Raw genomic sequence first — 27,365 nt, forward strand, 5'->3', positions numbered from 1 at the left:
AAATAAGTTTGTTTTCCAACGAGAGTGTTTTTTCCCCGTCAATTAACATTTATTTTACAGTAGAATTTATATTTCCGGCTACTGTGTCACGCTTCTGTAAAGATTAAAATATCCCATGGATAGCGGACTCAAAATAATGTAACAGTCTGACGCTCCAGAAACAGCCTGGGCCGGGTTGTTCGAAAGCCGGTTAACGCTAACCCAGGATTAAAAGTTAACTGAAGTATTAATTTTTCTTGCATAAAAATGTTTGTTATTGCTCACGTTTTGTGTAGTTTGAGTTTAGTCAAGCACAAACCTGAAGGACAAACATTATAAACAAAAAACGTCACCGAAAAATTACAAAACTGAAATCAAAAATTTTTGCTAATCCTGAGTTTGCTTAATCGGGCTTTGAACAACCCGGCCCAGGACGTCGAACTCTTTTTAAGTACTATCCCGTCAATATGACAGAGACTTTACCCAACTGACAGAATTTTGTACTTAAGCCAAATCAAAAATCCTCTTAGCCATAGAGCTGAACAAATCGGATCGAAACCAGAAATTGTCGTGTGTGATTGCGTTTGATCCTTAATACTGCCAGAAATTGAAGTCGTTTCCCTAATCTCTTAAGTAACAGAATATAATCTTTTGATTAGATTATTTTAGAGCAGTTCTCAATTGGCCTCTTTGCAAAGGTTGGTCACGTGACCGATGTCTAAATTTGTAGCTACAGCTAAATGAATTTCAGAACTAGAAAGAGCATATTTTAAGTAGGCAGAACACCAATGTCCAGACTAACGACGTGTAAGGTTGACACTAAATGATGATTTGAATATTGCAAAACTTGTATTAGAGATGTTTTTGGGATTTTTAAGTAATATTAAGGGTTCATAAGTAGTTATATTTTCTTAAACGTTGTAATGCGCAGCTGTAAATGTTATATAGATATCTGCGCAAAATAAGTTATTTATTATTATTATTATTATTATTATTATTATTATTATTATTATCATGGAAGCGAGGAAGTTTTGCTCTCCAGAAATCTTTTCCTTTATGTTATTACTCACTACAAAGGGAAACTGCTGGCATATAAATATTGGACATTCAAAGATGGATAAAGTATTAGGAAGAATGGAAAATTCTAGGCTCTTAAAACCAAAGCAAAAGATTTTATGGCAGCTTGAAAACAATTGCAAAGTTACAAGGATTTGTTTTGCAAAACACTGGAGCGTGACTGGAGTTTAAAGGGTCTTCTTCTAATTTTTAACGTCCATAAATGTTCCCTTTTGAAGGATATATCAACCTCAGTGAAGCCATTTCTGATAACATCATGCATTATAGATGGCTAAAAGTTAGTGTAATCTTGAAAAGCAAATCACGTGACCAACTGCTGACCAACTGAGTGCCGTATATCGAAAGTAATCACTCTGGCCCGTCACGTGCACAATGGACACATACAATACAATGTATTAAATACATGCAGCCGACGGGAAGCGCGGGAAAACGTGTTCGAGCGAGTAACGATTGCTTTTGGTTTTACTTCTAATTGGCTGAAAAAGTGGCGTGAGTTTTTTAAGCCAATCATGTAGCGTAGTAATGCAAAACCAATTGGCCTTTTTTGCCTCTGTGTCAAAACGAGTCTCTGTGTGAAATCGTTGTTCTGAAAATACAGTTCATCCTTAAGTCCATTTTTATGCAAATCAAACTCATTAAATCTGCCGCTAGATGATGTGCCACCATCCATCTGCCAACTTACAGATGGCTTTTCAGTTTTGGTCTTCTTGTCTGAGATGGGCTTCTTTAAAATGAACATGATTTGCAGTTTGTCCCATTTATTATATTTCCATTTTTTATTCTTTTCTTTCTTCTCCCAGGTACGTTCAGTTTCGGCGTGAAATAGAATAGCGTGACAGACTCTTTTGAAAACTCGATGGAGTTTTGTTTTAAGTCGAACAAGCGACAGAAAACGTGTACATGTAGTCAGAAACGAAACACTGTAGTTGACATAATTTTGACTACGACATCTGAACTAAACTACAAAGTCCGGACTTGGAATCGGCATCGGTCTTAAATGAAGTATTTTTCATTTTAATTTCAGTTTTTATCCACGTGGTTTGACAACTCCTTTCCCGATGGCACTATATAATTATCGCTTAGCAGCGAATCTAGCCACGGTACCTTGTAAAACAAACAAACAAACAAACAAACAAAAAAGCACGCGATGAAGCACCTGTACGGAAATAGTCTGCGAGCAGGCTCACTTTGGGGCACAAGTGCACGCGGCGTAGCCGCGAGTGCGAAATCGAGCGGCGAAGCCGCGCTTTCTTGGCACCTCTTCACCAAACTCCTTCCCGCCGGATCGTTTTGTTCTTCGCCGCTCGCGCGCGGGACCCGAAGGTGAGCCTGCTCACAGGCTAGTATGGAACTTAAAATCTTGACACGGATTAACTTCTGGTCTGAGATAAGGTAGAAAAATAGCCCTGTGGTCTGAAAGCAAATTAGAGCAGTTTTGGTTTGAGGCCGGCAAGGAGGTTTACTCATTTAATCCTATAATCTCAATAAATGAGATGAATTTCTTCTCACAGTCATATCTGGTCAATGTTAGGATTGGGTTCATTAAAGGTCCATAAGTAGGAATATGTATGTTTTTGAAGGATCGGACCTCGACTAAGAAAATAGATGTTCTCTGATATAGCGTGTTGTGGTCTGTCGCTTGTGGTCTCGCCCAATTACAAACTACCTCAGTCAACGAAAGCAGTACACACGCATCCGACAAACAGTTAACCTAAGATCAGGCGTTCTTTTGTCGGCGAACGGGGAAGGGGAACTCGGGACCACATCTAACATTTACTGCTTTGCGGTGAGTAAAAGTTGAAGGCTATAGCTGGTTTTCACATGACGTCACCAAGATTCGAACTACAAAACTATTGATCTTCCTGAGATTTTACTGAAATGATTTGTAAGAGCAGCTGAAAACTAATATTCATAGAAATTTTCGCTCCCAAAGGGTTCTTGGTTTTGTGATACACTCCGCTTGAATTTCTAAGCTTTTGCGTGACGCGGCATTTACATGACGGCCTAGAGAGCTGTCATGATGGTTAAAAAAGTGACTTATTTCGGGGGAACTTGGCTATCTGGAACAGTTCATGTCTTAGAAAAAGTATTATTTTAATGTTTTAGAGTTCCTCCAGGGATAAATTCACACTTTTGTAGCAAAACTCAGTCACAGATGTTTCATGTTGGTGCCCATACGGATAGGCACCAGCACGGCGTCTCCATACAAATCGCTATAAATTTGGGTAAAAAATTTCTCCGCACATCTCGCATAAGAAAAATTGCTGTGACCAGAATTTTGGCGGGAGTCTTTGCATATTTACCTTTTTTCATTTCCCAGATTCTGGAGTTTATCAATTGACCGGTTTTGATTTTTATTTTGATCTATTTTGAATTGCGTGACACTGAAAACCAGCAATAGATCAACAGGGCAAAAAGCTTGAAAGAAAGGTTTATCGAGAAAAAAAAATACGTGGCGAATGTTAGCAATTTAAAAATTCTTAGCTGTGAACATTCTATATTTTGTTTTGGTTAAACTGCTTGGGAATTTCATACATTTGAGACAAAAAGTACTTCGCTTTTTGGCACCGGATTTGTTACTCCATAGGAACTTGTGACGTCACTCTAGACTTCGAAAACCACCGGAAGCAATCATTTCAACACGAGAAATGGCGAAAAGATTTGCACGTTCGTACGTATCCTGATAACTTTGGGCCACGGTCCAAAGAGCTGGAAAGAGTGACCCTTAGCTAATGACTCTTAATTTGTTTTGATACACGTGCGGAAAGCATAAAAGAACACTGTTCTGTTTGTTCTGGATACAAATCGTATCTTTCCATCATTTGTCCAGTTTCCGGCTTGCGCGCCATGCAGTCGAACTTCCTGTGACGTCATCGGTAATGTTATCGGGCATTTCGGATTACGTGATAGAGTATCAAAACAAAGAAAAAAGATGTTATTGTCTTAGTCATTTACAAGTTCATTCAGCTTTGTAAAAACCTAACATTCAATGGAAAAGACTGTTTGTATTTTCTAGCACTGGGTAATTTTTTTTTTACGCTGAAGTTACAGAAACTGCATTGCAGGTAAAAAAAGCCTAGACACGTGATACAACAGAGAAGAGAGGATGCTCGATCGGAGGGCTGGAGGGTAAAGGGAGGAGGGTGGCTGCAGTGGTCTGTAAAGGGACAGAGAGGGGAGGAGCGACTGATACTAGTGCCCTTTCCTCACTATCCCCGTCCCGTAAAATGTAACTGCTCTAACCTATCGACACTCCGGATCGCAAGGTTTGTGCGAACTATAGTCTCTGCTATAATTCCTTGCATTACGACGTTACCTTTACGGAAATGACTGGCATAAAGCTGTTTAGACTCATCGAATGAATATTTAAAAAAAGGCCTTGCAGAATCTGTCGTTACGGTCAATTTCGATCTGTCTGTTACTGTGGCCTGTAGTTATCAAGTTCGTGGACCGACGCGTGTCCATGTCGCGGTTTTGGGTGGTACAGAAAAATTACACGTGAAAGGATTTTTAAGAACCCCAGTCTGAAAGGCACAAGAAGCTATTGGTGTGGGTATAGCTCAGACAAAATTATTTCTTAACAACTAATCTTTTGACTTTCGACTTACGCTGAAGCTGGCTATACTGCGAGTACCGTGGTCCCTCTTTCGCGTAGTCCGTCAAGCGTGACCGTAGATGCATGGTTTTCTTTCGCGTCACGCACGACGGATTTAGCACTCGTAGGCTAGCTTAAAACGCGCCCTAAAAGATACCAGAATGCGGAGCAACTGAAAAGTGAATATATGTAACACTATGAGCGGTCAAAAAAAAAAAACTAGAATTTCAACTCTAATTAATGGTACGACGAACTGCAGCTGGTGTGTAAAGAGAGTTCCCTCCCCCTTTCCCTTCTGTGGAAATCGGCACTGTGAAAGAACAATCCAAGTGTAGGAAAAATCGAGATGAGAGCCAAAAGTTTATTAAGGTTTTTCCTGTTTATTTCCGCTCTTGCTTCGACCGAAGTTAAGCAGAGTTGAGAAAGGTCATCTGAGGAGGAGCTGGAGGAGGCAATTGATTGCTATTTTGGGGTGTTCATGGTCTTGAATGGTATTAAAGAGACTGATCATGAAGCGAGCAGAAAATTTAAGGCGAATTGGTACTGACTTTTCGTGAGGCAGACGGTCAACCAAACCATCCAAGGAACTGGAATCCTGACAGCCATTAGACGAGACAGAATGGTAAGATCGGAAATCATAATTTTGTAAACCTTCCTTTGGTGTTCACTCAAACTGCACAGGCTATAGGAAACGCTAAAAAAAAGCTTTGCCTTGAGGCACTGAAAAGTTTTATTACAAAAATAAGGAAGATTTTTTCAAAAGCTGTCATCGATTCGGCGAGGTAGTTCTTTGTGGTGCGTACGTGCGGTTACAGCTTGCGGTTTCCTGGATATCAAATTAGGCCGGTTATCAGTTTTGAAGCAAATTCGATTGAGGGTGTTGAATCAATAGCCTCGTGTTTTGGTTTTTTCCTTTTTCAGACACAAGTATCTTGGAAGACTTTCGTGAATATTGACCCGTCTATCGTCAGCTTCTTAACTCAGTGATTTCGTTAAAGCATTTTGCGTCATCTAAGGCGATTCCGTGCAATTCTGCTGTCACCTTTTTTCACCTTTAGCAACTTCCACCGGAAACAACCCATAATGGATTGTTTCACTGGTAGATTTGCCAGTTTCATTTCCCCCGCTATCATTCTGCGAGTCGCAGTCAAAGAGCTTACACGCTTGCTCCCCTACAACCTCGCTGTGATTTTTAAAATGAGTGTTTTGCTGCATTTCATGGTGTTGATTTGTCTCACAGTGACCTATTCCGTAGTATCTGAAGGTAAGAGGCTTACCAGAACTTATTAGAATAATTAACAGCAGTATTAGGATAAATTCTGGCAAGGCCGTGCCTCTTGATAAAAAAAAACTAACAACAACAGCAACAACAGAGGACCTTTTTTCCATAAAAGCTTAATTAAGAATTTGTATCGAATGAAATTGCTCTAAGGTAAAGCAGTGAATGCCTGGAATTTTAAAGGAAAGTATGGAATGCAAGTATTGACGATTGTTTGTCATGTTATTGCCTCCGACTGGAAGTATATTAAGACAGGCGTTCCTAGAAATCAAATTAACATAAAGGGAAATGTAAAACAGTACAATGTATGTAGTTTAAAGTTTAAATTAGAAATACGTCTTTACGCCTAAACGTTTATAAGTAACAACAACAACTAAAAAACAGTCTGCTAAATGTGTAAAAGTTCGCGTCAAAAAGATAGGATTAGAAATCACGTTTTCAAATTCAAAAAATGGCATGTAATGAAACGGGCGATCTGAAACAGCAAAAAAATCATTCATTTATTTTATCTTTCACCAAACCACTGTTTTGACCTTTGCTTAAACTATTCCTTTCATCTCTTTTTGTCTTTGGCTAGCCTGTGTCACAGCCTCCCTCCCCGAAAAAGAAAAAAATCGGTGAGATACACAGGCTAACACAGGGCGTATAAATTATCAAATTTTACCAAAACTCTTTACGACTTGCATGACTCGTATGACCTATGGATCCTGCTAACTCAAACCAGACAGTAATTATTTCAGCCTTCGCGCCCGGTGTCTGGTCCACTTCTATCCAATCTCCAAAGAAAGGGCCTCCTTGTTAATCGCAGCTGGCTAACAACAAACGTCTCTCTGCTGCAATGACCGCGATAGATGCGTTACGTAACTCTTTTGTTCCATTGCGTGACAACCCGACCAACTTTTGTTTCAAAAGAATTCTGCTCTCTGACGTAAGGAGCGGAAGTAGGAAGTTATCTCCAGAGCAACGTGCCCACGAAAACTAATCTTTCCGAAGTCGCTGCCCCGCGCTTGACCTCGTTGTTACCGTATGTTGACTTTCTACAAAACTGCGGTTATGTTTTAGGCTAAAATAATATTGTGTGGTGAAAGCACGACGGAATACCTCATCCACGATCACTCATTACTTACTCGAGGGCGGTCGGTGGTGGTTAGGGTACTCCCCTAATATAAGCTTTACAGGAAAATGCGGCGCTTTAGTTTGTCTACTCTGTCCAGCAGTTAGGAATATTATTCCTAGACAAAACGTTTTTAATCTTTGTCATATTCGTTTCATGAGAAGTGCGAATTCAATGAACATCGGGGTTTTGAAGCCTTTTCAAATGTGAAAGCAAACTGACGAAGTTCCTGGTAATGTCTGGTCTGAAATAGAGCTGCAATTTTGGGATTAGTGCTAGAGGAAAATCATATGTATATCTGTCTTAAATAATCTAAGGGTATCACGAATCGCGCACATACCCAAACCCAAGTTTTCGGTGAGTGATCTCCCCCGGGATTATATATAAGTATTCATAATTTTAACCTAGTTTCGACCACATCCAGTTTACATTCTTTGTACTGTCAGAAGTATTTATTTCATTCGTGTTGAAATGTAAATAATGAAGTAAAGATGTTCAATAAATCAATACTCAACGCCTGTCATCAAAACAGGTAACTCTTTGTCAGAACCTTTTTCACTCAAGTGTCGAAAAATAATTGATTTTGCATTAACGATTGGCTTAAAAAACTTGCGCAGGTTTTTCATCCAGTGAGAAGTAAAGCCAAAACCAACTGTAGCGCACGTTTCCCCGCGGGCTTCGCGTCAGCTATATATAATTACTTTGAGTTTCGACTGGTTCACTGCCTCCTCTCTGACTGACCAGAGTGATTACTTCCGTTTTAGTTTTACGACCATATGAAACTCAATATCTATATATAAAAAAACACTTCAGGCCGGAAACATCAGTTGGCAAAGAAACAAAAGATACGCGCAGACGACACTAGGAAAACAATGTTTTTGGCCGGTGGATATTTCTCGGGTAAAGTGCCTTTTGTTCAAGCTAAAGAATCTAACTTAGTGACTTTTTGAACACTTGCTCATCTCCTTGTTCATCTCCTCAGCAGAGAGAGCAAGATTGGTGTGGAATACCGCCTTTATGTTTTGCAAGACAAAATAAAAAAGGCAGCAGCCACTAAATTTATTGTTTGTTATAACAACATGTTCTCACTCTCTCTCAATTTTTCTTTTTTTACAGGAGCAAAGATGGACCTTTCACAAGAGTTGACCCTGTACACAGGTCAAAATTTGACGTTGTCATGCCAACCAAGGGATAGTCCCAAACATCTGGTTTATTGGTACAAAGGTGCACGGAACCAAAAGGGCCTTGAAAAGCACGTTTCCACTGGGCCCTCATTTACCATCACCAAGGCAATCGTGGATGACACGGCGTTTTATTCTTGTTCTGCAGCAGAATGGGGATTCTGGGGAATAAGGCATTACATTCTGGTCAACGTCATAGGTAAACGTGTTATCAATTTTAACGTATACCTCTAGAGGTGTCTGGCGTCCAAGCGATGTAGTGCGTCCGGTTATAGAGTTGGCTATCAAACTATACTAAGAATTTTGAATTAAAGCGAATTTTCGAATTTGTTATGACCACTAAATACGACCGTCCAAATCACCTTTTGAAAGTCATAAGTCAAAGTAACCTTAAATAAAAATAAACGCTAACTCGAATAAGCCTGGATGTATTCTATATGCACGTATGTTCTAACAAGGTCCCAACAACCAGATTTGACTATCACAACGTTTGTCGATCGGTTCACAGACCCCGTGAGTGAGTCTTATGATCACCGCGAGCCCAAGCAAAATAGAATCCGTGATGCGTAGAGTGGGAAGGGAAGGTGGGCGTGGGGCGAGGGGGAGGAATGCTGAGGGGAATTGATAGAAGGTAGAAGTTTTTCTCTCTTGCATGTTCGGCAATGGTTTTCTCGCTCTTCACCCACTAAGCTGTGGAAAAAAAAATGTTTTTATCGTTACCAAACCGTTTAATCACTCATTATATTATACCCGCGCTCATGAGTCGCTCGTATTTGTTTCCCTTTAGAGCCTGGAGAACCATCTTGTGCAAATGGTTGGAGTCTTTACAAGAACTCGTGCTTCATGAATTCTGCTCGTACGGTGCTTGAGAGCTGGTACAAAGCTTATGACTATTGCAGTAAATCCTCAGCACGGCTAGCAAAGGTCTCCAGCGATTCTGAATCTTTGGGTTTCATAAGAGACCTTGCTAAGCAAGTAAACGCATCAAGGGTTTGGATTGGCAATTCTCACAGTCTCCAGTCTGGAAACAGGCGGTGCGCAAAGATCTATGGAATAAGAAGGACACCGGGAAAGTGCACAGAAAAGCTCCCCTTTATATGTGAACGAGGTAAGAGGATCACAGTTCCTTAGCTTGATTATCAGTGTAACGACTTGTTTCAGCAAGTCTAGCTCTTGGTGTTATTTAAGTGTATTAAACTATGCAAGTGAATATATGAAACACCATATATTTGAACTGCGGAGAAACACGTGAAGATATGATTGATCATCGCAGTTATACACACAACTTAAGCAGTTGTGAAATTAAAGCCTGAAAAAAAATTCAGGCCTGAACGGGACTCGAACCCATGACCTCTGCGATACCGGTGCAGTGCTCTACCAACTGAGCTATCAAGCCGACTGGGAACTGGTCACATTGTGAGTTCGTAATATACCCATAGATTGTGAAGAATACAAGTGAATATATGGAAGACCATATATTTGAACTGCGGAGAAAGATATGAAGATATGATTGATCATCGCAGTTATACACACAGCTTAAGCAGTTGTGAAATTAAAGCCTGAAAAAATTCGGGCCTGAACCATGTCAAGCACTTCATGATCAAGCCCTCTTCGGCCTACTTCCGTCAATGTGGTCTCTCCTACACCTTGAAGGAGCTCAGTCACGATATTTCTTAGTTATTTTGGCCACGCATAGAATTACACTTTAATTGCAGGAAACCTAAAAATAGTAGTTTACTAAGAAAGAAAAACAGCAAAGGGACGATAGTAAACTATGAAGGAACAAAGATAGTTAAGGATAGAGAGAAGATTAACACGGATTACAAACGACGAACGTGAAAAGTTTAGGTATAACTTTTCAAGACGGGCAAACTGCGACGTAGCTCGTTTAATAGTGGCAACACTGCGTAGCTGAAGGGTGTTAGACGTTTTGTTTTGGCGGCGAAACAAAACATGCACCTTTGTTCTTTGCGTGCGCCAAAAAAATTATAGAAATAAGAGTAGGTGGAAAAGCCAGCAGTTCTATCGACAACTTGCTCTTTACGTTTCAATCCCTCATCGTGATAACCTTAAGCCTTTATTTTTTTAATGTTGTAATTTCGTTTTTATAATTTAGTAACATCTAAACTTGAAGAAGACTGGTCTGGCCGGCCGAAATATTGTTTTAAATATATCACGTTCTATCAGCCTTGCAGTAGTCTTTGTCTTCTCATCATTTTACTTTTCAAATTTGGCTGATTAGATCTCCTGTGAGATCCAACGTTCAATCAAGCAGGATCTTTGTTCACGGCTTTGCAGTTTATTTATTTTATTTGATTAAATCTTCTTGTTTCACTTTACAGTGTTACCTGATGTTCCCAAAGATGTCAGTATAGAGCATATAAATTCCACCACTGTTCGTGTTGGATGGAGCATGCCAGCGTCCGGCGATACAGTGATCGCCTACCACGTGGAACTGTCGACCTCAGATGGAAATGTTGTATCACGGAAGTCCTCTTCAAAGGAACGATCTCTGTTACTGACACATCTGCAACCAAACGTAGAATATAGAGTGAGGGTACAAGCCGAGAATGCTGCAGGCAATGGGTCGAGCTCGTCATATGTGTCAATCAACAGGAAGGGAGGTAAGTCGTTTACGCGGATGGTTGTACAATCGGTGTGAGCTAATTCAATACTCAGTTGTTGAAAAAGCTGGTAGGGCTCACGGTAGCTAGCCAGCACGAGTTAAGTATTATTTTGATCGTTTACTTCCTCCTCCCCCCTACGCCCCCCACACACTCCACCACACTGCCCTCCCAGGGAGACACCACTCCTTGACATCCAGTTAGCATTGACCATTTGTCGAATACTGTGATTTATTTTTGGTTCATGCATCTCGTTTTCTCAGGGTTTTGAACAGCGGCATCTAAATCTTTGTGTGGACAAGCAGTCCTAACCCTCCTCACTTTCATTTCTTCACTTTAAGATTTGAACCAAAATATTTCACGCTTACGAAGTAGCGCTACCCAGATGCAGTTAGTGGCAATCACTGGAAGCAACAGTAGTATATAACCAGTTCGCAGCATGTTAGTAACCTTCAACTCGATAGTCCCTATAAGTCTACAGTCTAAAGGTTTATAAGCTTTGTCCGAAGGTTGACACGAAAAGTAACTGCCGCAGTCAGAAGCAGAACTAGAAAGCTACTAGTAACCTTGAAACCTCCTTGGAACCCATTCACTAAGAGGGGCTGTTTCCCATCACTTTTAATTTGGATTTTGCCTTGCAGGTCTTCCTATCATTGTGACTTCCACGCAGAACGCCAAAGTAATTGCTGGCCACTCTATAACACTGCAGTGTGGTCAATCACATCAAGAAATCACGTGGTACAAAGACGAAAGCGCCACTCCATTAGCACGTGGACAAGCATATTCCATTGACGTTGCTACTGCGGCAGACGAGGGCATGTATTACTGCGCAGTGGACAATGGACCTAGAGGATCAGTGAAAGTCCTTGTGATTGGTAAGTGCGCAAATTACTACAAGTAACGGTCGAAATAGCGTATAGTCGAAACGAACTGAAAATATACCCCAGTTCAAATCCTCAAACCAGTAAATATTCAGGCGGCTCGATGAAAATTCGTGCGGATTGAAATTGAATGAGAGCACCCAAGAGTTAACGAGGTGCGTAGGAATTGGCGGTGGCAGACGAGGTTTAGGCCTCGTCAATTGTTGTTCTTTTCGACCTTGGTTTTGCATACAAATCATTTTCCATGTTTCTATCGAGTTCTAGAGTTGCAAAATTAGACAGGGAGAGTACGAGAAATCCCCAGGAAATACAAGAAACTGTCTCCGCAACATTCAAGAATTCTCCGAAACGTTCCTCGCGTGCTTCTATTTCTCGACAGGAACACAGAAAATATAATTGATTTTCCCTCCCTTAGAAACCAATAAGAGGACAATTAAGTAAAATCTATCGATTAATTCCAAAATGTTCTGTGTTTCTATCAAGTTAAATAGAAGGGCTTCTAGTCCATACTTTCGTAACATGAATGCCTAACTGACATAAAATATGTTATTCAGTTAATGCCACTTTTAATTTATTAGAGAAGCCTGTGATTAGTGATGTGAAAGGAATTCTTCTGAGACAACACGACAACGGTAAAGATACACGACAGCTTCTGTTACTTTGCGACACTGTTAACAGACATTCACCAGAGTACGTATGGAGAAAAGACAGCTCTCCGCTAGCCAAAGGAACAGACACCGTAAAAATTTCCTTGGAGGAGAACACAGCTGTTGGCGAGTACGAATGTCACGTGACAAATCTGGCCGGCAGTGCTTCAAAATCTCTTGTCATTTCTCCTGTAGCGGAACCAGGTAAGAGAGTCCATGTTTGTTTGCTATATTTATCTAAGCTGGATGTCTAAACTAGGTAAAGCGGTTTTGGTGTGGTAAGAAAACGTCGGGATAAAATTGTTTTGAGTCCCCGATCTTTGAAAGGTGTTTCTGCAAAAATTGAAAAACCGCATTATAAAGCTTCTATGACAAGGTCATTGGCAAATGCACCACTAGTTCTATACTAGTTGCGGAACGCTTTCCAGTGGTATACAGTGCCATGGAATATCCCATGAGTCACCTGCATATTTAGAGAGGAAGCCACATGAACCTTGGCTGCTCCCTCTGATCCCACTGCTTCCCCAGATTCCCTGCTCCCCCTGCTGCCCCTGCCCCCCCTGCTCTTCCTGCTTCCCCTGCTCCTCTGCTCCCCTACTTCCCTACTCCCCCTGCTCCCCCGCTCTCTCTGCTCCCCCTGCTTCCCCTGCTTCCTCTCCTTCCCCTGCTCCCCTGCTACTCCTGCTTTCCTTGCTCCCTCTGCTCCCTCTGCGCCCCCTGACCCTCCTGCTTCCCCTGCTCCCCTGCTTCCCCTGCTTTCCCTGCTCCCCCTGCTCCCCCTGCTCCCCCTGCTCCCCTACTCCCTCTGCTTTCCCTGCTCCCTCTACTTCTCTGCTCCCCCAAAACCGAAGACCTGGGACTGGCTGGAATTTAAAGTGATGTCTTTGTGTTTGTATGTACAGTGGCCAGCCTCACAGTTACTGCATGAAGCTAAACATAATTATGACAATTTTATTCTGCTTCTCGCAAACACAACTTCGATTCCACTGACACAGATTGTTTTCTCTTGTCTCCTAGAAACAGTCCAGAACCAGGTAACCAAATCCAGTTCAGCATCCCTGGTTTGGATCATTGCTGTTTTGTCCGTTCTCCTCGCAATCTGTTTCGTTGTAAGTGTTGCGCTCAGCAGCATAGGAAAACGGATACTCAAGATAAGCAAGCCCAGAAAAATGACAACGCAGAGCATTACCTCCACCGAAATGGTGACCATCGAAGACGTTGACTCACCAGGACCTGTGTCACGCACGGAGAATGCTACGCGTGACAACGACGAGGTTTTCCCTTACGACGTCATCCAGACCTGGACTGGGTCAAACGGACCTTACATGAGCCTAAATCGCAGGGAAAATAATAACCTTGAACACCAAGTGGATGGCCCGCAAGTCCGAAGACCTGATTACACCAACATTTCACCCAGCAACCGTAACGACAGCGCTGCCAACTGCATGTATGCACCACTGAGGTTTAGCACGGTGGTGGCAGGCAGCAAGACAGGCAGACGTCCATACGTTAATGTGGATGCCTCGGAGGCCTCCTCTGATATGTAGGTACAGTGGACATCACTGTATAGTGGTCCATTAAGACTATTGTTATAAGAAAAAGTTTCGTTCTGGTCTTTTAATCCACTAGCTGATCGAAATAGAACATCTCAGTTGTGATACTCCTCAAGGTAGTTAACCCAACATAAAACCTGGGTTGGGACTTGGAGTTTGGAGAAAACAAGACTAAGACTAGGGGAGACGGAGAGAAGCTCATTCTCAATTCTCTCTCTTCCATGCCCTAGCCTGTTATTTTAAGTTAAGTTTGAGCTAAGCGGAGAATGGTTCGAATAAGTCGTAGAAGAGTAAAGGAACCTGTGTCCAGGTTTTTGACCCATTTTGGCCAAAGCTAAACCAAAGATTTCTTTCGCAACAGCTGTAACTTGTTACGGCTCCTGTTATGCTTAGTCGGCGGGTAGGATACATCACCCGTCATTAGTCGTCGTTAAAGATTTAATTAAATAGCTGACGTCTCAGTTGTTATACCTATGTATGTCAGAGTGTTTAAGTTACTTTGGAGCACGTATATAAATATATTCACGCCTGTAGCTGGTCAGAAATGTACTGAAGTAAAAGTCTATCATTTCAGTGAGAGGCGTTCATTTAAGAGGAGCTTAGAAAGGACAATTTTAACCAAGCTTTTCTCTCAAAATTATCCGTTAGTTGTTGTATTCCAATTCTTCTTGCGCAATTATTTGATTATACTATCATTAATATGTTAGCTTTTCGCTGAAGTGACAAAACGTGCATGGAACGAAAGAATATCTAACTTCTCTACTTATGCTTGTGCAATAGGTAAGTTCAACAATTCAGAATGATAAACAGAATAACGAAAATCATCAAGTGGCTCGAGAGAAACAATGCTCTTATGACCAAAAAGACCTCTGCAGAAAAGTGAGTGGATGAACCGCTAAAGGGAACCAAAACTTGTATCAGTGAGCGTGGCTCGAATAGCATTTCACCCCTAACCGGTTCCCGTTTTTTAAAACGGGAGGTGGCGGTAGTGGTGGTGGTGAGGGGAGGAAGGGGGAGGGTGGTGGGTGGAGATAACCTGATGTGACAAAGCTCGATACCCTTAGAATTACCGGGATAACTTGCGCATTGATGTTCGATTCCAACACCCTAAGTGGTACCGAGCCATGAATTCCATCCCCTACTGACGCATGATCATCCCCGTCACTATATTACAGGAGTTCTCTGGGTCCTCATGCGATACTACTTAATTCTTTGAACTGACACTAAAGGAACTGTTTTTTTTGTCTTCATCTCATTGGTGGAGGCCAATTAATGGTAGATAAGATAACATCAGTTTATTTTGGACAATAGACTGAAAAATCGCCAACCTAAGGTACATTGAAACAGCAAATTCCTTCCAAAAAATATTACATATTTTATACAATCTAGCAATATTTTTAAACGCTTTAATTAAGATAGTTGAAAATTGTGCATATTAGATATTCGCAACTCATTCATTTCAGATAGCTAAAATTATCTTATTCAAATTATCAGTAGTTTACACTGATCAAACAAAATTGTGCAAAAAAGTAAATTTAATCTTCCCTTAGTTCAATTTATAATGATACAAGCTGCCTGTCCACAGCTTTTTAGGCTGAAAACACTCTGAATTGTAAGCTGCCCTAATACAGTTTCTTAAGTTGTGAATACAATCTGCAGATGTACATTGGAAACTTCACCATTCGTCTGCTGAATTTATCAAGGCTTCAAGCTGCCTTCACTTATTATGCAGCTGAATTTATTCATGCTACTTTCAATTAATTGTTCCTAAGATGACGTAATCTTGTACCTCGCTATCCTAAATAGAGAGTCTCCGTATCCTTGTAATTCGATTTACATCGTAGATTTATAATTACGATATGAAAACAAGAATAAACGTGTGAAAAGTGTCCCTATCCAATAGCTGCAGATCTGGTTGGTACCCGTTGGAACCCGTGACAAGTTCCTTCATGGCAGCCAAGCGAGTTGCTCCGAACTAATTCCCAGTCAATGGAATTTCCCAGAGTCAAGCGCACAAGTTTTGCAACCGCCCCGTTTTTCCCAAGTTAGAGTTTAAAGCGGCAAAACCCACCGTCACAAACTGTCCGCAGTTGAGAGATATGTCCGTAACAAGAAGTTCTGTTATATTTCCCCTTGAACTTTATCTGTTCCTCGAATACGTCACAGTTTTCCTCGAGCTGCTGCCCTCTCTCTCAGAAATGCGTCCACATCTCAGGACGGACTACATTTCACGGATATCCGTATACAATCTCACGTCAAATAAAGTGTCGCTTTATGACTCACTCCCCCCCTCCCCCCCACCCCCGTTCAAACGGATGAATACAACTTTATTATTATGAAGTTATAGTGTCATCGGAACAGCAGAATGTCTCAGAATGTTATTACCGTGTTTTTTTTTGTTGTTTTTTATCTCCAAACTTTTGCTCCTTTAAAATTCTGAATATTGTTGAGCAATACTCAGAGTAATCCTGATTAGCTTCTTACGTAGAGGACGGGGGTGCTAAAAAGGTTCGGCTGAAATGGCAATTAAAAGGTAGAGAGATAAAGGTCGGTACGTATTTAAAATGGTCCTTTTTTTACAAAAACATAATTATTATTTTGATATTCGTTTGAGCGTGATATCTTCATTGCAAATTACCCCGACTATTTTGACTGTCAAATTTACTGCTCAATGTCTTATTATTTGTTATTCATGTCGCGACAACTACTTGCATGCTCTCTCCTCCGCAGAGGCTCTGACAGGTTTTAGGTGGGGAGAGTCCGCTGTACGTAGTGAGTGCAGGCGTAATAAAATGGCGAGAGCGGCCGCGAGAGCCTCTGCCAGATGTCACGTCCAATATGGCCGCCATCTGGGGGAGGTAACTTTTCATCAGTATTCCTCACCGGGGTATGCCGCACATGTTTGTCGGTCAGCAAAATGGCGGCCAGATTGGAATGTCCTGTTCTGCGGTTACGCGATGTTCAAGTACAAAAAACGTATTTGGATGCGTGGAAAGCTGGAAAACTTTGTTGTCCTCATAAAGACTGTTTGTCTGAAAGTATTTTGCTATGTAGCGATGGTTTAAAGCATCACTTCAGAATTCGACATTCGCGAGATCCGCCATGTGGCGATCAAGAAATTAAAGAAGGAAAGAATATCTTAAGGAAACGTTTGGCAGATGAAACTCTGAACAACTTATTGATTCTGTCTCAAAAGAGAAGAGAACAAGTAAGGTTTCTTTGAAGTGTTGTTAAATTCATTGATTATCGAGAACGAAATTTCCTTGCAGTGCTGCTAAACTTAAGCTTATTAGTCATATTTTTCCTCGACCAAATAAATGCTTTTCATGTGTATTTTGAAATGTACTCGATCAAATCTCTGATATATTTCCTGTAAGAAAAATATTGCTGTAAAAAGGAGCTTTCTGTTCAGCAGTATAATCAAATTCGATAAATTTAAGCTTCAGTTGAAAGACTTTTCGTTAATAAACAACAATCCGTACCAAAATATTCTTTTAAAAGCAGCACAAAAATACATGTAAGATATGTATTAAATTTCCTGTTTTCTTGTTTTAAATAAAGCTCAGGAATGGTTGATTCGTTGATGTGTCAGTCTTGTAAATAGTCTTTATTTGCTGGAAATCCCCTTGAAAACTTATAAATTATTCCATTTATTATTTTATTGCACAAACACCAAAAATACTTAACAGTCAAAATAACTTCAACTAAATACATACAGTTGCAGTTAATTTTCATCTTTAACGTTGCATAATTAGTTATTAAACTCGCTGATCACCTGTCTTCTATAACAATCCAGAATTCAGCTCATTATGAATCATTCACCATTGAATTCAATGATGAATGTTTTGCCTTAGTGGCAACACACGAGAAAGAGGCAGCAAAGCTGTTTGGCCTTTACCTTTGGCATAAAGGAGTATTGAACTGGCTGGAGGCTGGAAATAAACCTGTAACAGTTGCCGTGAAGAACAAGTGGTTGGGGTCAACATTTGCCTTGTGGCGAAATAAGGAAAAAATCTATGCAGAAGCCATGTTTCATAAAAAGGTAGCTAGAAAGATAAATGGGGTAATTGTCTTTGTCCCACTCCAAATTTAATTGTGGATGAAAATATGAAAGACATACCATAGAATAAAACAATGCATTCTGTTTGTTGTTGGATGTTTTAAATTTTTATTCTTTCATTTTAACTTTTAACTAAATTAACATACACAGAGTAGAATTTTGAGACTTCCAGAACTGCACCTAAAACATACAATTTTTACCCATAAAGACAAGATTATTTTCTGACTCCTCTGGGTGAGTGCTGTAAAATTCTATCCTAACACTAGTATTTAAAATTAAGTACCTTTAAAGAAATTAAAAAACACCATTTCACAAATTATCCTTACTGGTCTCAAACATTTTCATGAGTACTAGTTGAGAGAACTTGTATACACATCAAGACATAAGTAAATATTCATCATTGGAGATCATTTCTTTAATTCTCATTACCTATGTGTTACAATTCACTGATAACAGGAGAACATTGACCAGCAAATTAATTAAAATTAACCTCTGTTTGCCCAGATATATTCTATTCTTTTTGGCCAATTTTCTTGTTGAAATCAGCCACTGCCATGCCCCCCCCCCCCTAAAAATACCTTCACCATCTTCAAAAGAACTGCTTCATGTGGCAAACATAATCTTTTGTCTGCTATTTAAATTGTAGTTTCAGGCAAGTCCACTACCTACTCCTGCACCTGAAACCCAGCCAGTTCATGCTGGAATTATGCAAGGGGTTCCAGATGCCGTGTCTAAAGAAGATGAACCTCTCCATGTCATGAAGACAGTTTTCGGATATGATTCCTTCCGTGAGGGACAACAACAGGCCATCCAAGCCATAGTTGAGGGCAAAGACTGTGTAATATTGATGCCCACTGGGGGAGGCAAAAGCTTAACTTTTACTATTGCTTCCATAATTAAGCAAGGTCTAACTGTCATTATTGAACCTCTAAAATTTTTAATGGAAGAGCAGGTTGCTGCTCTGAGGGAAAAAGGTGTGTCTGCCTTTTACTTTAACTCTTCACTCACAGACACAGAGACGGATTTTGTAGTTCACGGTCTTACTCGGTTTAGGTCCCAATATGTTATGCTTTTTACTAGTCCAGAATGTATTTTTAATGTAAGACTTCAAAATGTCTTATCTAACTGGAAAGGCAATAGCCGGCTGGCCTTCATTGCCATTGATGAAGCTCATTGCATCGATTCCTGGGGAGTTGGCTTCAGACCAGATTTCACAAGACTAGGAGAACTAAAAAAGTTTGGAACTGCAATGGCAGCTTTTACTGGAACAGCAACACCCCATACTTTGCAGGTAGTTATTGACAGCTTAAAACTCCAGCAGTGTACTGTAATCAAGACATCTTTTATGAGAGAGAACCTGTTTATTGAAGTGCAAGAGAAGAAAGACAATGCAAAGAAACAAGTGGCCACAATACTACAGGAGAAATTTCAGAATAGTTGTGGAATTGTTTACTGTGCAAGGCGTCAGGATGCAATGGACATGGCTCAAGAGCTAAAGAAACACAACATAAGTGTCACATATGTCCATGGCACCCTAAATGATACTGACAGAAAGAAACATGAAGAACTGTGGAGCAATGGCAATGCCAAAGTTATGTGTGCAACAAAGCGCTTTGGAATGGGAATCAATAAAGAAGATGTATGATTTGTCGTTCACCTAACATTCCCAGAATGCCTTGAAGACTATTACCAGGAAATTGGAAGGGCTGGGAGAGACAGAAATCCTGCAACATGCATTGCTTTGTTCAAATTTGAAAACCGGTCTTTTCATCTGCATAACATCAGTAAAATTCAAGATGAAGGTAACAGAAATGAAAGGTACAATAAACTCAATCAATCCAGCTATTTCTTTTACAACTCTAATGTGTGTAGGCATGTGGGTCTACTATCATATTTTGGGGAAGATGATTCAATCCCTTGTGAGGAGGCATGTGATGTGTGCACAAGAGGACCTGTAGCAGAGGAAATACAAAGTGACAAGACAGAACTTGCCAAAATTGTCATCCACTGTCTGATAGAAATGCAGCCACTTGGCCATGGAAAAGTGACTGTTACTTTGCTTTCTCAAGTTTTAATGGGATCTGCATCAGCTGAGATCTTAACTAATGGTTTGGATAAACTTACCAGTTATTGCAAGGCTAAGGAATTTTTACCAGGAAGAAATGGAAGAAAGCTGTTGGTAAAATTCATATACTGCCTTATTCTTAAAGGTTTCCTCAAAGAGAAAATTGATGGAGCATCTTCCAACATTCTCTTAACTGTTGGTGATGTAAATGGCATACTATCAGGATCAGACATGTTGACCTGAACTAAAACATAATTAGCCTCAGTAAGAGCTTAACCCTTTAAACCCCATAATCAACATACAAATTCTCCTTGATCTCTGCACTTTTAATTTGCTGTTTCTGCAGTTATGAGAAATTTTTGTTTCAGTTTGAAGGTAAATTCTCTTTGGTGATTGACTTAATATTGATATTGCAAGGAGAAATTTGAAGTTGATCACACTAGGGCCTTAAAGGGTTAATGCAGCACAAAAAATCCTGAACTTGTATCCATGACTGTTTTAATGATCCCCCTGGGGTCATGCAAACAGTTGACAATAATTTCATGTAAATACTCGAAAGACCAAAAAAGTACATCCTGAGTGATTAACTGGGTTTGCTGTTGTCAGCTTTAAATAACTAAGTTTTCTTTGGTCCAAGGTTATTGACTACTGGTACACAATTCTTCTTTATTTGCACCTTCCCAACAATCTGACTATCATTAGAGCACCTAGGAATAGCTTCTACATGTAAAATGATAGAATTAACCTTCAAAAAATTTGAGGGAAACTTAAGAAATAATTATTATAAATTGTGTGACTTCCTGACTTGCAATTGGCTCTATTTATTGTGTTGTTCCAGAAAACATCCATACCCCTCCTGCAGAAGGTTTTTTATCCCCTCAAATTTGTAATGACCTTCTGTGAGGTGGGTATATGAATATTTTCTTGAACTGCACATTTTCTGTCTGTAAAAGACACTTGGCAATTAAGTACTTCATGTTACACTTCGTTAGCCTTTTAAGCAGTGGATAAATACTTTCATAATTGTAAAACTTCACACTGCAAATTTCAAACTTAATTTGTCAAAAGGTCAAAGTGTAGGTCAGGAAAGGATTCATACAGCTTATCCTTGAATTGCTCTGCAACCTTTTTGGTGCCCTTCTCATTGACATCCAAATGACATTTTTGAACTTTACCACTTGGTTTGCCACTGCCTTCAAGAGTATACACATCAGGGGGGTCATCCGATTGAACTCCATTGAAGAATCCATTTTTTAAGCAAAACCACGTGCCTTTAAGCTGGTCTAGGAAAGAGTTTGGAACAGAATGTCTTTGGGTGGTGTGCTCATCACAACCTTGTTTGGAGGAATATGCTTTCCTGACAGCTTTAAACAGATCAATACTAGACATTATCCTTTCACACATCTTCACTGAGGTATGTCCTAGAATGGAAAATTACAGACATATTACATAAGTCAGGTTTTTTTTTTCATATTTATAATAATTTCTATACTATGACAATGTTCTGACAACTACTTAAAGACTAGACATTTTAAGTGATAGAATTTTTTTTTTTGATATTTCATGTTCAATAGGTGTCCACAACATTAAAAGAGAGAGTGCCTTGCTTGGCCATCTTTACACAAAAATAAAGTTTGATCAAATGAATTCATTTTTGTAAGGTATTTGATTGGTGATGATAACGATAGTTATTTATAACATAGCTAGCAGAGGCTTGCAATCAAATACCTCCATTGTGCTCACTAAAGCATGAACCAGTTGTTAACTGGCAAATATATATGATTATTTAATTCATTCACAACTTATCTTTAGACCTGTGAGCTATATGAAATTTACAAAAGTTGACATGACAAAAATTGTTACAAAACTGAAATTTTCCCCCAAGAACACATGCTCTTAAGTTTGCATGACATGTATCAATAAAACTGTTTCCTGCTATACATTGTAGTCTGGGCAACATTACAAAATCCATGACGTCAGAGGGTAACAGTACACCTTTGCCTGCAAATGTTGAGGGCCATCCTTATGTATTAATTATGAATTATAACAAATCACTTACTCCCTTAGGAAATCAATTAGTTAACTTTGTTTTCCTTGAACAAAATTAACTGTTTTCCCTCAGGACCAGTCATTTAGTATCAAGTGTATTCAACTGAGTGTCAAATTTGAATTAATTTCATCACTCAGACAATTTTCCCATATGATTAGGGCACTATTGTGCTGGTTGGTCAGGACCACCTGTCATATCATTACAACTGAACTGCTCTTACCTGACACATAGATCTTGAGTGGCTGAACTATTTCAGCTTCCACAAATGCATCCAATTCCATGGCTCCCCCTTTCTTTCCAGAAAGGTTAACTGCACAATTCTTTTGAAGCAATTTGCGGAATGCCAAAGGCCATTTTCCAAGAAAATTGACAACATGAGCAAATGTTTCTGTGAAATAGTTCTTGAAATTCAAATGAGCATAAGTGGGCAACTGCAGAATATAGCAAACCTCTCTTGCTTGGCCTAAAACATGCGATGTGGAGATGTCAAACAGTTCAAGGAGAGGCCCATAGTACAGGAACATTCTTGAATAGTACCTGAAAGCAACATTCCTTTCACTTGATTGCTCTATCCATTTAATGAATGCATCATATATCACATCATTGTGGTTCCCTGACTTTCTGAGGCTAGCTGACCTATCTCTCGGACCTGGATAACAGTCACTTTTAGCAAATTCAATTACAGCAGCTATTCCATATGACCTAGCACAGTCTTGTACTGCTTCTTTTATTCGATCTTGATTTCCTGTCTCAAACTTTTTCTTCTTGAAAACATCAGAAATGAGCTTTGGTCTCTTCATTACCTTGTTGGCAATGTAGTGGAATCCACCAGGTCCTTGTTCTTTAAAACAGGTTTCACAAAGGTATCCTTTTGTATGCAGATCACCTGGTATTATCCCTGCCCACTCGTAAGCTGAAGCTCTCCCCATCACTCCCCTGATAGTTTTGCAGGTGCCTTGATCTCCTACTAAGCCTGTAACAAATCCTTCCGAGTTACGATCCACCTGTGATACTGGTTCATCAGATCCATCCCTGATCAAAATATCTGTTCTCTTAAAGGAGTCATCATAACCTGATATGTCATCATCCTCATTATCTGACGTTTGTGGGTTCAGTACTTCATATATTTCAGCTAGTTGCATTTGTTCTGCAATTTTAAGTGGGCATGGAATATTTGTGAACAAAGGCCCTCTCACACAAGCTCTGTGATTAACCAGAAGTTCACAGACCTGTTTGTTTTTCTTTATCACTGCTATTACAAGAGGTGTTGCACCACACATTTCTTTTGCATTTGGGTTGCAGCCAGCTTGCATAAGACAACAAGCAAGGTCATAGTTTCCTTGTTCCACAGCCATATGTAACAAGGTACGGCCAAGATGGTCTCTAACATCCTGCAGGTTAATGTTGCTCAAGTCTTGAATAACACGTTCCACTGAATCACTTTGTTTAGATTCCCACACCTTATCTGCAATGTTATTATACAGCTCAGTGAAAACTTGATCACACTTTGCAAAGCGACTCTTAGCTTGCTGAATAGTTGTTCTATTTTCATCATCAGAATCACCTGCAAGCTCATCATCACCATCATCATTTGTGGTTAACTCTTGAGAACTGTCAAACTCTTTTTCTGTTGCCTCCAAGGTTTTTAATAAGTCAGCCATTTCATCTCTGTGTTCATACAACATGATTAAAAACTCAACATGTTCCCTGGCTTTTTTAAGGCTGAAATTCCTGTTCCTTTTGTCAAATGGCAATGTTTCCAGTTTGTCCACTTTATTGCAAAGGCCAAATTCCTCAGCAAACTGATCTAGAATCACACTTGTTCCTGTAAGGGTTGCATTATTTTCTAATGACAGAGGTAATATGTGAACATCAGTCTTCACTGTGGACATACTTGTGTCAAAAATGTTTTCAATGCTGGGAATGCTCAGTTTCACATTCTGTTGGGTACAACCATCAGCATTTGACAACCACTGGTTACATTGTTTTTCATTCATTTCACAAATGGGTTTTTCATGTGGTGGAATCTTGTTCAATCCATCATAAAGCAACTGGAGAATGTAACTTTTACTGAACTTCTGCCAAATTAAAAAATGTTCATTACAGTTTTCCAATTGTATATTGTTAGCATTCCACCCTACCACATTGTCCTGGTTCTGCAGTGAAGTGTCAGGTGTACTCAACAAATCTTCAATGCCAGTGATGTCTGGGTTTAGTAATCCTCTAACAGTGAAGTTCCACATGTTCACCTTTGGCACCTTAAACAACCTATGGTGTCTTTGATATCCCCTGTGAATGTTCACATTGTCCAATAGCAAAAACAAGGGTTTCTCTGCTGGTATATTAGAGTGCAGTTTGTCAAACTTTTTCCTGTTGTACCTGTCCAGGAATGACATAAGAGTGTCCCAGTGAAGAGTTAATCCAACTTTATTCAGCATATTGACCATTCGTGTACCAGCTCCATAAGCAACCAGAAGAATTGTAAAAACTAATGTTACATCATTTTGGCACTGATTGTTTCTCAGGCTCATTAATAGGCTTAGAGAGTGAACTGCTCCTTTCTCCTTTCTCCTGTCGTCACTTGGAAAGAGAGTCTTAACAATGTCAAAGAGAAAGGGAAACTTCTCTGCAACATTGTTTACAAGATCTGTAAAAATCTCCTCATTGATAAAGACTTCCTCACCACTTCTCAATCCAAAACTTAATGTTTTTGATAACAAGTCTACCTCCTCTGTAAGTTTTGTTTTCTCTGACTGAGAAAGTGTGGATGACTGATCAGTTCTCATTAAAAATTGAATTTCACGCTCATAGATCTTGTCAAGTAATTCTGATTTAGCAGTTAACAATTCAGTTTCCGTTTTGTAAGCCAACAAAAGTGCTTGCAAGGCATTAGTCTCTCCAGCAGTTACCTTGGCAATAATATCCTCCAGAAGATCATTTCCTCTTTTTCTTGACTCAGCAATAAGGGCTTGTACATTAGCTATTTCACTATCCACAGTAACTGTTCCTGATTTATCATCTTCACAGTTAAAAGAAACTGCTTTTCTGATGTTAGTATAAACCCCTTTTCTTTTATTTAATTTGGAAGAGGGGAATGTTTTTGTTACAGCACGTGTGGCCAGCCCTTTCTCTTCTTTGTTTAACTGTAAAGCACTGAGAATGGATTCTTGTGTGGCTTGTTTCCCTGGACTTTCCACAAACCTTTCTTGGAGAACAGAAGAAAACGTTTCTTTCCTGTCCTTGTAAAATCGTCCACTTAAATTCTGTCGAGACCGTTTACTGGTGGGCTCAACCTTCGATGGTGTTAACTGTCTTTTCTGTGGGTCATCTAAAAAACCAAAGGAGGTTGTGAGGTTTTCGTTTAAAGGATTTACACATGGCAAAATGGCCACCAAAAGCACATAAAGCACTTAAAATAGAGCATTTCAATAACACAGCATATATATACAAAAGGAGATACGGTCGGATGTAGAAAAAAATTAAATAAGATTGAAACGGATTGCGATACCGATTTTTTGAAAAACTAGTAGACGGAACAGTTTTCAAAGTTTAAATCGTTTGTTTGTAACTTTTTATATGCTTAATTAACCGCGCGGCCATGGGCCGAGCGCGGTTCTAGGTTTACCCGTGGTTTATTTTTTTTTTTTTTGTCGGTGACCAGACGCAGACCTCCGCTCGGCCAAATTCCGAGTCACGCAACGTGTGATGTTTTTTCCGCCAGAAGCTGTTAAAACATTAATACACGGATAATTTTACGGATATTGTTTCCTTTGTTGTGGGTAAAATATATTTTCTTTTGGTTTTATCGAAGCGTTGGATTCAAAGGGATTAATAAATACGCTAAAAAAAGGTATTACGTCAGTCATGGAATGCGTTGACGTTGCAGCTTTCACTTTCGCTACGTGACTAATAAGATCGTGTTTACTTTGGAAGTTTATTTCGCCAGAAGCGACGGTCATCAATTTATTTGCAAGTTTGCGAGTATTTCTTGTGGTTTTAGGCAAATGAAGTAAATTCTTTGGCTCTTTCATCGCAACGAGTTCATAGATGGGAAGGAAAATGAAATATTTGCAAGCCAAGCAAAGAACATGTCAGGACATGCAATGATTACGTCATTGGTAGGGAAATAACCACCGTACTAAAGATAGCCGTCGATAACGCAATTCTTGAATAATGTGACTCGTGTGACTTCTTTGCTAGCCCTTTACCCAAGGAAAAAATTAAATTTAAACTTGACTTTTAAGAAAGAAAGCTGTTGTTAATAGTGTTCGTATCTTCATGCCCATACATATCCCAAAGAAAGTTCCAGATTAACACTATTACGTCATCGGAGATTTCGCAACGGCTACGACTGATGGTGCAATAGTACAGTCTGTGTTGATCAAGTGATGTGATGTCTACAGTAATCAATGAATCATCAAGGATTACTTTCGAATGTGCACTGCGTTGCGACTGTAGTGCTAAGAAAACAGTTAAATTTTAAAAGCGCGGTTTTAAGATCTAACAGATCTTCTTGTTGTTACTTCCGAGAGACAGATTTGTTTGTAACGAAGCTATGGCTTTGTAAAGTTAGTGAACTAAAGGCCGAAATTTAATAAACGAAATGCAGCTAGTAGGGATAAAAGACAAAAAGAAGACATAGAAGAGGAATATTTACCTTCAAGAGACATCTCTCGGAAGGAAATGTCAAGCGCTTCCTCTCTTGCTTCCTCCATTTTGACATTTGACCTCCAAAAAACAACGTACTTGTCACTACTCCCCATAGTTTCAGCCAGGTTCCAGGGGGGGCTTCGGAGAACAATATTTTTGCTGTTTTTTGCGAAAATATGTAACGTTGTCTGGAAAATAACGATTGCTAATTGTAGTAGCATACCTAGCGCTGATTTTTGCCAAGTTTCAAGCTCGCAAAGTCCGCGAGGGCTGAGAAATTGATCAATGTACCAGAAAACGACAAGGATGTACCAGAAAACGACAAGCTTCTGGCAGAGGTTCCCCGCTCAGTGGATCCCGTTCTTTTGCGCCTGCACCCACCTTGCCCAGCGGATTTTTACAACGAAAGCCCCATTGGGAACCTCTGCGGAGGAGAGAGACTTGCATGAGCGTAACTCAAGAAAAATATTCGTCGTCAATTCGTTTAACGATTTGACTCGTCACACATTCGCCTACCGATATCAAAGGGTCAATGTTTTGTGACAGCGACGTCCTAGACTGTTGTCAACAATTCTGAGAAAGAAAGGAAGTTCATGCCAGAAGGCATTAT

General features: G+C 39.9%; 2 protein-coding genes across 6 annotated transcripts; both read left to right on the top strand.

The window, feature by feature from the left end:
• Positions 1-3,343: 3,343 nt before the first annotated feature.
• Positions 3,344-16,220, top strand: LOC145495354 (hemicentin-1-like). 5 transcript variants are annotated; one of them, XM_081474960.1, is made up of 7 exons: positions 3,344-5,915; positions 8,161-8,424; positions 9,013-9,333; positions 10,568-10,849; positions 11,491-11,724; positions 12,309-12,581; positions 13,395-16,220. In XM_081474960.1, exons 1-7 carry the CDS (start codon positions 5,735-5,737, stop codon positions 13,922-13,924), a joined length of 2,085 nt encoding a protein of 694 aa, XP_081331086.1. In that variant the 5' UTR covers positions 3,344-5,734; the 3' UTR covers positions 13,925-16,220. The 5 variants fall into 5 exon arrangements, with proteins under 5 accessions (XP_081331086.1, XP_081331088.1, XP_081331087.1 ...); XM_081474962.1 differs by having other exon boundaries at positions 13,401-16,220; XM_081474961.1 differs by having other exon boundaries at positions 8,164-8,424.
• A 534-nt stretch (positions 16,221-16,754) lies between these two features.
• On the top strand, positions 16,755-19,643 carry LOC145495406 (putative ATP-dependent DNA helicase RecS). The gene is made up of 3 exons (XM_081475021.1): positions 16,755-17,138; positions 17,727-17,972; positions 18,637-19,643. The coding sequence occupies exons 1-3, from the start codon at positions 16,755-16,757 to the stop codon at positions 19,633-19,635; spliced, it is 1,629 nt and encodes a 542-aa protein (XP_081331147.1). The 3' UTR covers positions 19,636-19,643.
• The last annotated feature ends 7,722 nt before the right edge of the window (positions 19,644-27,365 follow it).

The sequence above is a fragment of the Orbicella franksi genome, chromosome 8 (assembly GCF_964199315.1).
Source record: "Orbicella franksi chromosome 8, jaOrbFran1.1, whole genome shotgun sequence".
Classification (NCBI taxonomy): Eukaryota; Metazoa; Cnidaria; class Anthozoa; order Scleractinia; family Merulinidae; genus Orbicella; species Orbicella franksi.